Source organism: Archocentrus centrarchus, unplaced genomic scaffold, assembly GCF_007364275.1.
Source record: "Archocentrus centrarchus isolate MPI-CPG fArcCen1 unplaced genomic scaffold, fArcCen1 scaffold_64_ctg1, whole genome shotgun sequence".
NCBI lineage: Eukaryota > Metazoa > Chordata > Actinopteri > Cichliformes > Cichlidae > Archocentrus > Archocentrus centrarchus.
The window spans coordinates 433,562-445,521 of NW_022060281.1; the positions used below are offsets into that span (position 1 = coordinate 433,562).

An 11,960-nucleotide genomic window follows, 5' to 3' on the forward strand; every position below is an offset into this window, starting at 1 on the left:
CACAAAAGTCCACAAACATGACCTAAAATCAAATACTCAACATTGCATAGGTGTAGTGCACATGTAAGGCATAACTTGGTAAGGCACATAAGGAGCAAACCCTGCACCAAATGGCATGAAAGGTGTCGGTGCCCATGGCTGGTATGGAATATATGGTGCAGCTAGAGTGGATACCATAGCCTGTGGCTGTAGTGAAGTTTCACCTAGTGACTGATACATAAACATTTTTCTTGGCCTCCTTTCTCTTGCTGACCTTCTTAACTCAGTTTGTGGGTCAGTTGTTGGTATCTGAGGTGTTAGATGTCCTGGTGCAATGAACCACTCTGCCCTTTCACCTTCTTCTTCAGGGTGAATTGGCTGTGCCTGTACCACAGGAAGAGGGGGCATCTGCGGCGCAGGTGAATCATCTCGTTCAGTCTCGTTATGCCCACTTGGCACACTAATGCTTTAATTGTCTCTAGCAGGTAACAGGAAGTGGTCATTCGTGTCCTCAAGGACTTGGTGTCGTGGTCCTGGGCCGGTGGCCCAGTATTTTTTGTTATCTTTTTGTATTGGTCTGCAGTTGCTTTTTCTTGTTCCTTATGTTGGAAAAGTTTCTCAGTGCCTCGCTTCTGCCATATTGGAGATAGAAACCTACAACCTCGCTATTCTGTCTCACAGAGCAATGCACCACCTTCTGGCATGGGGGGGTGTAACTACAACTTAAACAAAATCATCCTCAAAGTGACTTTTTCTCTCATTTCGACCAAAAAAACAAATATTTAATGTGATTACATATTAGGGTGTCACAGATTTAATCTATTATTAGATTCAATTGGCTTCTCTCAAAATGTAAAGGAGCCCACCCACCACTTTAATCATACTCTGGATCTTGTCCTGACATATGGCATAGAAACTGAAGACTTAACAGTATTCCCTGAAAGCCCCCTCCTGTCTGATCATTTCTTAGTAACATTTACATTTACTTTAATGGATTACACAGCAGTGGGGAATAAGTTTTATTACAGTAGAAGTCTTTCTGAAAGTGCTGTAACTAAGTTTAAGGATCTAATTCCTTCATTGTTATGCTCTTCAGTGCCAACACAGTGCAGAGCAGCTACCTAAACTCTGCTCCCAGTGAGGTCGATTATCTCGTCAATAGTTTTACATCCTCACTGCGTATAACTTTGGATACTGTGGCTCCTCTGAAAAGGAAAGCTTCAAATCAGAAGTGCCTGACTCCGTGGTATAATTCACAAACGCACAGCTTAAAGCAGATAACCCGAAAGCTGGAGAGGGAATGGCGTCTCACTAAATTAGAAGATGCTCATTTAGCCTGGAAAAAGAGTTTTTTGCTCTATAAAAACAGCCCTCTGTAAAGCTAGGACATCTTACTATTCATCATTAATTGAAGAAAATAAGAACAACCCCAGGTTTCTTTTCAGCACTGTAGCCAGGCTGACAAAGAGTCAGAGCTCTGTAGAGCCGAGTATTCCTTTCACGTTAACTAGTAGTGACTTCATGGATTTCTTTACAAATAACATTTTAGACATTAGAGAAAAAATTATTCATAACCATCTCAAAGATTATTCTTCATGTTCCGCTGCTTTCAGCACTGCTGGTATTTGTTTAGACTCTTTGGCTCCAGCTGATCTTTCAGAGTTAACTTCAATAGTTACTTCCTCCAAACCAGCAACATGTTTGTTAGATCCCATTCCTACTAGACTGTTCAAAGAAGTCTTTCCAATTATTGATGCTTCAATCTTAAAAATGATCAATCAGTCTTTATTAGTTGGCTATGTACCACAGACCTTCAAGGTGGCTGTAATTAAACCTCTACTTAAAAAGCCATCACTTGACCCAGCTGTCTTAGCTAATTATAGGCCAATCTCCAACCTTCCTTTTCTCTCAAAGATTCTTGAAAGAGTAGTTGTAAAACAGCTCACTGATCATCTGCAGAGGAACGGTTTATTTGAAGAGTTTCAGTCAGGTTTCAGAATTCATCACAGTACAGAAACAGCATTAGTGAAGGTTACAAATGATCTTCTTAGAGCCTCTGACAGTGGACTCATCTCTGTTCTTGTCCTGTTGGACCTCAGTGCAGCTTTGATACTGTTGATCATAACATTTTATTACAGAGATTAGAGCATACTATAGGTATTAAAGGTACTGCACTGCAGTGGTTTGAGTCATATTTATCTAATAGACTCCAATTTGTTCATGTAAATGGGGAGTCTTCTTCACACACTAAGGTTAATTATGGAGTTCCACAGGGTTCTGTGCTAGGACCAATTCTATTTACATTATATATGCTTCCCTTAGGCAGTATTATTAGAAAGCACTGCATCAATTTTCATTGTTATGCAGATGACACTCAGCTTTACCTATCAATGAAGCCAGATGACACACATCAATTAGTTAAACTGCAGGAATGTCTTAAAGACATTAAGGCCTGGATGACCTCTAATTTCCTGCTTCTAAATTCAGATAAACTGAAGTTCTTGTACTCGGCCCCACAAATCTTAGAAACATGGTGTCAAACCAGATACTTATACTGGATGGCATTACTTTGGCCTCCAGTAACACTGTGAGAAATCTTGGACTCATTTTTGACCAGGATATGTCCTTCAATGCACATATTAAACAAATATGGAGGACCGGTTGTCATGGTTGTGGTGGCCCAGTGTGTTTAGCTCTTTTTGTGTAGTCCTGTTTTGTTTTAGGTTTCAGGTTGTTTCTTGGTTCTCTTACAGTTTACTTCTCTACCATATCACCCCAACAGAGCACTTCGCTCTCAGACTGCTGGCTTACTTGTGGTTCCTAAGATACTTAAGAGTAGAATGGGAGGCAGAGCCTTCAGCTTTCAGGCCCCTCTTCTGTGGAACCAGCTCCCAGCTTGGATTCAGGAGACAGACACCCTCTCTATTTTTAAGATTAGGCTTAAAACTTTCCTTTTTGATCAAGCTTATAGTTAGGGCTGGATCAGCTGACCCTGAACCCTCCCTCAGTTATACTGCTATAGGCCTAGGCTGCTGGGGGGTTCCCATAATGCACTTGTTCTTTTCATTCACCTTATTTACTCTGTTTATACTTTACTCTGCATTTAATCTTTAGTTATTATTAATCTCTGTCTCTCCCCCCTCAGCAGATGACCCCCCCTCCCTGAGCCTGGTTCTGCTGGAGGTTTCTTCCTGTTAAAAGGGAGTTTTTCCTTCCCACCATCACCAAATGCTGCTCATAGGGGGTCGTTTTGACTGTTGGGCTTTCTCTGTATTATTGTATGGTCTTTATCTGCAATACAAAGCACCTTGAGGCAACTGTTTGTTGTGATTTGGCACTATATAAATAAATTGAATAAAATTCAATTGAATACATGATATAAAATTAGTAACAGTAAATACCAATATAAAACTGATAAAAATTCCCAACAGCTCCAGATATCATAAACGTGACTTTTCTGCACACAGACAAACACAAAATGCACCTCGTCCAACACTTATCACCACTTAGTAAAAATAGTGCCTGAAAATAACCCAACCCCTGAAAACTGCTATGCCTGTAGTATTGTCCCACACAGTACCAGAGCAGAGCTACTCCTTATGGCTGTGCTTGCCACACCTTGTGACACATGTCACCTACTCCACACATTAAAAACCCCACCTGGCCTAAAGCCTCACAACTACACAACTGCTTTGGAAGCAAAACGACAGTGAGTGTATTTCTTTTAAAGACCTGTCATGTCTGGCAGTTTTCACAATCAGAATGATGATCTGAATGCACTGATGTACCAAACATATTTGCTTTTACAAGAACAGCTCTATAAGTTTTCTGTAGGCTATTCTTGTTAATGTTTGTATTTTAATTTTTATTTTATTTTTTTATGCCAGGCCTGACAGGCAGGAAGGAAGGGGTAAAAAAAGAGGGATAAAGACAGAAAAAAAAGAAAAAAAAAACAAAGGGAGAAAAAATAATCGAAGAAAGGTAAATATATATACACGCATACACATTCACATATCTATACACATGCATAAACATATACACACATACGCACAATCTTGTTGTGGTTTGCTCTAATGTGTGTGTGTGTGTGTGTGTGTGCGCCTCTGTCATGGAATGTACTCAGTAATGAGGGCAAGAAGCTGCAGCCATGCCCCCCGTTATCCAGAGGCAAACAGGGAAGGACCCAGGGGACCCAGGCCATCCACGGCCCACTGGGAGTTCAGAAGACCTGAGGCCACACATCCTGATGGCAACCGTGTGCACATCCCAGAGGAGGAAGGAGGGAGACCCCAGACGGAGCCCCCACGGCCAAAGGGCAAGAGTCCAGAGAGCCAGAGGCAATGAGCAGCCCACCAGACAAGTGGGGCTACCTCAGCAGCTTCACCCACTAAACACTGTGTGACACGCCTGCCCCCCAAAGCCCTATGTGTATTATGATGATTTGTGAGCTGTATGATGTAATTAAAAAAGACGAGTGGGACATCACGCAGCATAGGGAGCAGAGCCGAAGAAGTGGCCCTACATGAGCCCCCCTCCCCCAAGACCCTACGTGTGAGTGATGTGATGTTTGACTGAGTGGGAGGAGGGAAAGGGTCAGGATATATATGACCGAGAGGGAGAAGACTACCCCCAGAGGGAGAGAGCCAGCTAACTACTGGCTCACTTAACACCCCAGTTCCCTACACCTAACCGCAGTGCAGGGAAGGCAGGTCCAGGGTCAGAAGAGGCCACACCCCCAGGGCACCACCGCACTCAAGGCCGGCACCCATAGCTCACACTACAGACAAGCACGACACAAGCACACACACCCCCACACACATACAAAAGACAACAAACATCACATCCACCCATCCACCCACACACACACACACACACACACACACAAACACACACAGGACCAACCAGCCCCCTGTGGGAAACTGCTGCTCCCTCACCTGAGTCCCCCCCCCCAACACACACACAGAATGTGTGGGTACCCCAGAATCCCAGAATGCCAGCCAGACATCTCGACGTGGGCCAACCCACCCCATACGGCGGTGCGACCATGGGGGCAGAGACCCCTCCAGCGCAGGGAGGGGCCCAACCTGGAAACGGGCGACCCTGGGCACCAGAGCCCAAGACCCCGTACCCTGACCGCCGCAGAGGAGGCCGGCCATCCGGCCCGGGGCCAGCACCCACCACCACGGGCACACCAGGCCCCACACCCCAAGACCATAAGAGCATCCGTCCAAGCCCCCACCACCAACAACCAGGGCCCACACACAGAAACCACAAAACAGCAGCCACCGTCTCCAGTTCAAGAGCCATCAGACATCCAAATGCCCTGGCCCACCACCAGCCACATGCTGGGCACACCGTGAGATGAGACTACAGCTGATCACCCCCACTAAGTGATGGAGTTGATCAGTGGGGACCAGAGAGATTCAAATTTGTCCAACTGTTTTTTAGAGGTGGCAGACATTTTTTCCAGACTAATGTGCTCTAAAAGTAAATTCCTATAGTGAGTAATACATAAATCATTTTTGGATTTCCAGTTCATGAGGATAGTTTTCTTAACAATGCATAAGGCAGTAAGAACTATGTGTGATACATTTGCTTCCATCACCTAAAACACACAGTTTTGGTGATGCTGGAATACAACAATTAAACCATGTGTATAAGTCCTCACATATCCTCTGCCAGAACCTCTGAACAGGTGTACATGACCAAATAGCATGCATAAAATTCTCAACATGATTGCCTGAACAATGGGTGCATATATTTGTGTCTCTGAGGCCCATTTGGAACATCCTGTGTCCTGTATAGTGTATTCTATGGAGAGTTTTGTATTGTTTAAGTTGTAAATTTGGACTTTTAGTCATTTTGAAAGTGTTAAAACATATCTGTGTCCGGAAGTTTTCATCAGGATGATGGAAAGATCTCACTCTCATTTTGATGGGAGGGAAATTGAACCATTAATTTGTAATATTAACTTGTGTATTTTTTGATAACAATTTAGGGGTATAAAGATTTTGTTACTAATACAAGGATTTCTAATTTTAGATTATTTAAATTAAACCTTGTCTGTATGATGGACCTCAATTACTGATAATACAAAATATGGAAAATATCTTGAATACGTTCTTCAAATGAAATAAAGGTTCCATCTTGAGTAACATTCTTTATTCCTTTCTCTTGCCATGCTGAAAAATTCAGTACTGTCTTTTTCTGACATATATCTGGATTGTTCCAAATGGGTGTCAGTTTACATGGGATAAGTGAAGACTTGGTTATATTTAAAACTTTCCACCAAGCTGTTTATGTTAAGGCTTTTAAAGTAGTTATGATGTTTAATACTGGGGCCAATGAAAGGTAAGTCAGAGATTTTCACTTTTCCACAGAGTGTTTGTTATAAATCCAGCCATGGGCTGTCTAAAGGGCTTGATTTGATCCACCTTGAAACATACTGCAATCTATTGGCTAAGAAATAGTGATAGACCGCCACTGCATTTTAGCTTTTGTAAAGTCTTCAAACTTATTCTTGATGTTTTATTTTTCCATAAAAATTTTGAAATGCTTGAGTCTAATGACTTAAACAAAACAGCAGAGTGTTTGTTAGGGATCACTGAGAACAGATAATTGATTTTAGGCAGAATCATCATTTTTACTGTGGAAACTCTCCCCATGAGAGATATAGGTAGAGAGTTCCAACGCGTGATATTGTTTTTAGTAGAGGAATATGATTCAACTGTAGCAGGTCTGACAGCCTGGGCGAAAAATTTATACCTAAATATCTAATGTTGCCCAACTGTAGTGAGGTAGTGATGGTGTTCTGATTGTTACAATTCAGAGGTAAAACTGTTGATTTACTCCAGTTGACGGAGTAATCTGATATGAGAATTTATCTATAAGTTTGATTGTCTTCAGAAGAGAGGTTTATGAGTTCCCAAGGAAAAGTAATACATCATCAGCATAAAGGTTTATCTTATGGTCTGTGTTCTCTGTTTGAATTCCTTTAATATCTACATTTTGTCAGATTGTTGCTTGTAAAGACCCATCTAACTCCCTCATGCTTACTGTGGTCCCCATAACATTTGAATGGTGTATTAAAGGGACCACTCAAAATGTGTTGAGTTTGTGGAATGAAGGCTTATGACTATTGACCAAAATCATGGTCTGGTTTTTGATGCTCTCATTCCAACCTATGGAGTGATGCCATCTTTAGATCAAATAAGAGACCTCTCTCATGCTGTGGGAGATCTTGCATATTCTACAGCAACAGGCATGAGTGAGCTGTCACAAGAAATGACTACAGTGAGAAAATTAGCAGCACTGGGCTTCATTTTACCATCCCAAGGAGGAACTTCCCATTGTTGGAGCTGAATGTTCCACCTTCATCACTGACCTCAACACAACCAAAGAGGACATCAGATCATTTTAAAAACATTGATAAAACATTATACAAGTCCACAGCTACTGGATTGTTTGACTGGCTCCAATACATGCTAGAAATATTTTACTAATATTTAGCTTGTTTGGTTCTGGAATTTTGATTATTAGTTTGTTGATTATCTGTATGAAGTGTTTTTGAAAACTTTTAATACTCCCACTATTATGAACATCACTGCTGTTCCACCTACAGAAGATAACTCTGAATATCTGTTTAAAATTGAAGTTGACTATGAGAAAAACCAAAAAGTGTGGATTGTTAAATCTTTCTAAGAAAGACAAAGCTGCACCATGTTACAGTAATATACAAAGGTTTTAATGTAAATAGTCCCTGAAGGCCACCAGGAAGCTTCCCACATTCTGCAGTGTGAATACTTGTTTCTGGGTTGGTTTACCTGCTCAGACCCACCCTCTGTGACTGTAAACCCACCGTACACCAGTATAATTTAATAAACACACGTCACTGCAAACTAGTTTTTCCTTCAACAGCTGCAGTGATTTGAATCATATTTATCTAATAGACTCTATTGTTCATGTAAACGGAGAGTTTTCTTCACACATTACAGTTAATTATGGAGTTAAATTTAAATTCACTTAAATTTCATTTATACTGCACCAAATCACAACAAAAATGGCCTCAAGGTGCTTTATGTTTTTGTAAAGACCCTAAAATAATACAGAGAAAACCCAACAGTTACAACGACCCCCTATGAGCAGCACTTGGTGACAGTGGGAAGGAAAAACTCCCTTTAACAGGAAGAATAAAACTGAATTGAAAAATATTTGAGCACTCAGAACACTTTCTTACTGCAAGCTTCATTCACTCAGTCACATGTTCACATTCCAATAATTCATCAGTGAAATTCAGGGTTCAATATCTCACCCAAGGATACTTTAACATGCAGACGAGCCACGAGAATAAACCATTGATGTATGCTGTGCAATGTTAAAGTAGCTGATCAAACCACTGGTGATTCTACACTGCTCTAAAAAATTAAAGGAATGCTTTTAAAACAAATCAGATGTTGATATGAACATTAGAGAAACTCATCATGGAGCTGAAATATGATCCTGCTTCATCATTTGGACTCATTCACCTCAGCTGACACATTCAGCAGCAGACAGGTTTTTGTATCAGTCTGTCTCACTGTGGGAATTTAGGCACTGCAAACAACCACCTCATCTTTGGCTCTGGAACCAAACTGAGTGTAACAGGTAAGAACAAACATTTATTTTCCTTCAGTTGTTTTATTGTAGAAGTTGAAAATGTGTTTAAAGTCAGTTTGTGCTGCTTCAGGCTTTACATGTTAGTTTGTTCATAATTAGTAGAGAATTCATCTGCAGCCATTGTTCCATAAGAAAAGCTCAATAATCTCTGAAAACATGTTTAAATCTCACTGAACAACTAAAGTTATTCTTTATTTCTGCAAATATTAGTGATGTTACAGATATTTAGGATTTGATCATCTCAGTAATTCTGCACCATCTGCTGCTTTCTGACAGCAACATCAGATTAGATGGGAATAAATTTAATATTTATTCATAAATGTACACAGAAATCTGAGTGTTAGTTATATTTCACAGACAGGAGTGAGTTCAGAAAGTGTATTTCTTAAGAATATTTGAATATGTGAGTCAAACTGATGCTGTTAAAAATTACAACAAACAGAAGCGATGCACTTGATTTAACAGCAAAATTAATCTGTTCAGAAGTAAAAATAATGAAGATTTTTAATGGTCAAATTAATGTATTATTTGAGAATATTCAGAATAAAAATATATAAAATTACATTTAACAGAAAATTCAACATTCATAGTTACACCAACTAAAGTATTTTTATCCAAATGCAAACTTGAAATTATATTTGAGATAATTACAATAAATTTTTATGAGGTAAATGTCTGACATCAATAACAGTATCAGACACTGTGAACATTATATCTAAACATTAAAAAATGATTAAAATAATGTTATCAAATCTTCTATATCAGGTTACTCTCAATGAACATTTTACATGTTTGAAAAAATATTTGTAAACATCATTTTGTAATAAAAATAGTAAGAACATTTTTATTAAACAAATTCAGATTTTTTTTCTGTTAATTTGATTCAAGCATCTGATGCTGATTGTGTTGCCTCCACGCTGTGAGCAATGAAATGTGCTTATTTGGATTTTTAAAAAAAACGAATAAAAAACTTTTACGATGCTAAATGTAATAATAATAATTATAATTATTATTATTATTATTATAACCATAAAAGTCATAAAGTGATGGAGTTTATTGAACCTGGCAGAGGACCAAAGGGGGAACCTGGTGCAGAGACGGTGAGGCGGTCGCAGCGCTAACACAAACACAAAGCAGTGACACTCACACACACACCTACACACAATCCACAGTCAGCAGGTAACCGAACACACTTGTCTTTGGATTGTAGATGGAAATCAGAGCGGCCAGAAAAGAACGACACAGGCACCGAGAGTTCACGCAAACACGCAGCAGAGCCCCACCCGACCAGCAGGTCTGAACCCGCAACCTTCTTGAGGCTGCAGGGCCAACACCTCACCACCATGTCACCATTTATGCTTCCACTTATTTATTAGAACATTAATAAGAGAAAACAGGGGGAAGAATTCCTGTGTTGCTCATGTGAGCCCATCTTGTACCCAGCAGGACCCAGAGTCCATGTGGAGGAGAGCAGCTCCCTGCTGTGTGTGCCCCCAGCCATGTTTCCTTCTCTGGTCCAGCTGTCTTGTAAAAGACAGAAGAAGAACGGCGGGCTGGAGGAGCTGCCCCCTGCTGAGGGAGAGCAGCTGCAGCTGATCCATGAGCAGGAGAACAGCACATATAAATGCAGCTGCTACATCAATGATGGTGGCAGAACAGTGGAGGCCCAAACACAAGAAGGTAATGAAGGCTCGCTGACTGTGTTCAGCTTCAGGGATTCAGCTTCATGTGGAGATGCTGTCAAAGAGAGCAGAGGAGCAGAGGACTGACATTTGTCACTGCAGCTCCAAACATTTGACTCCTTTTGTGTTTCAGAGCTTCCAGCTCCAGCAGCCTCCTGTCCTCCAGAGAGAGAGCCAGCAGACCTGCCAGCTCTGCAGCCAGCTGACTGTAAGATCACCTGCTGCCTCTCTGCATGGACAGCTCCAATGTCCAATGAGGGAGCTGGAACAACTTTAGGGACTCAGTCTCAAAGTTGTTCCACTCATTCATATCTTCATCAAACAAGCTCTGAGAAAGCCACTGTACACTAGCTGCTCAGCACCAAACAGCACACAGACCATAATATGTCAGAGATCAGTTTGTTAGCTGCTTGTGGAGTTCTTCTGCCCCCAAGTGGACACAAACACAAATCAATGCATTCATCCACTTGAAGAAGAAGCTGTGACTGTTTCTATTTGGACTTTTTCTCCTTCATCTCACAGGAATAACCCCACTGTGTGTGTGTGTGTGTGTGTGTGTGTGTGTGTGTGTGTGTGTGTGTGTGTGTGTGTGTGTGTGTGTGTGTGTGTGTGTGTGTGTGTGTGTGTGTGTGTGTGTGTGTCCTTCAGGGTCCTTCCAGTCTCAGTGCAGGGTGAAGCTGCTCTGCCTGCTGTCCACAGTGCTGATAGTGAAGAGTCTGGTGTACTGCTGTGGACTCTCTCTGCTGATGATCCTCAGAAACAAGGGAGCGTCCACCAACTGCACACATGCTGACTGACTGTTTTCTGCTCGCCTTTTCTCACCATCAAATCTCATCCATTCATCTCATTCATCACTTTGATCACCATTCACACATCTGAGATCTTTGTCTTACTCTCAGCTCATATCCACATGTTTGTGTTACTGAGTCTGTAGTGTCGAGTGTTTTCACATTAAATTTACTTGTACTAAACAGTAACTTCAGTCACACATAGATTATATTAGATTTTTATGCTCTTGTGTAATTTTAGTTCATTTGCAGCCAGTTTTTCTAAAGGATGTTGAATCTGCCTCCAACAATGTCCTCACAAAGCCCCCATTAAAAAAAGGAATTGATTCTTGCAGTAAATACAAATACAAACATTAATAAACAGAATCACACAGAAACATCCACAAGGCTCATTTTTGTGTCACATCATCATTAAATTTATGAATTAATTCTTAATTGTTGAAACCATTAATTACTGTTTGACAGTCAAATTTCATCACATTGAATTCAGACTGAAATATAAATGACATTTTAAAGCTGCATTACAAAATATGTTGTGGAAAAATGGTTTGAGCTGCAGATATGAATCTGTTGTCAGCGGTTATTAGAAGATCAAACTTCCTGTGCTGCAGCAGACGGGCTGTGTGGGTTTCTGCTCTGCAGCCTGAACAAAAAGATGAACAGATGTCAAACAGTGTGTGTGACAGGAAGAGGGCAGCAAACCACAGCCCAGGTTCACACATTTCACCTCCATCTCAAACGTAGAGATATTTCAGCAAACCTAAAAAAATCCAGTCAAAGTTATTTTCAGTACCACTAAATTATTCATTAAAAAAAAAAAAAAAAAAAAAAACCCTATCCAACTGTCCATGCTGCT

At 40.7% G+C, this 11,960-nt stretch overlaps 1 protein-coding gene across 1 annotated transcript; it reads left to right on the forward strand.

The window, feature by feature from the left end:
* Positions 1 to 4,969: 4,969 nt before the first annotated feature.
* LOC115777679 (uncharacterized) lies at positions 4,970 to 11,450 on the forward strand. The gene is made up of 6 exons (XM_030725624.1): positions 4,970 to 5,174; positions 8,569 to 8,622; positions 9,845 to 9,928; positions 10,081 to 10,314; positions 10,450 to 10,524; positions 10,965 to 11,450. The coding sequence occupies exons 1-6, from the start codon at positions 4,970 to 4,972 to the stop codon at positions 11,111 to 11,113; spliced, it is 801 nt and encodes a 266-aa protein (XP_030581484.1). The 3' UTR covers positions 11,114 to 11,450.
* The last annotated feature ends 510 nt before the right edge of the window (positions 11,451 to 11,960 follow it).

What these genes read in the sequence shown, in the direction of transcription:
- LOC115777679 (XM_030725624.1), top strand. Translation starts at nt 4,970, where the DNA reads ATGCCAGCCAGACATCTCGACGTGGGCCAACCCACCCCATACGGCGGT. An exon ending in AACCAAACTGAGTGTAACAG is followed by an intron (nt 8,623 to 9,844) that starts GTAAGAACAAAC and finishes TTTGGATTGTAG; the next exon opens with ATGGAAATCAGAGCGGCCAG. An exon ending in GAGCCCCACCCGACCAGCAG is followed by an intron (nt 9,929 to 10,080) that starts GTCTGAACCCGC and finishes TGTACCCAGCAG; the next exon opens with GACCCAGAGTCCATGTGGAG.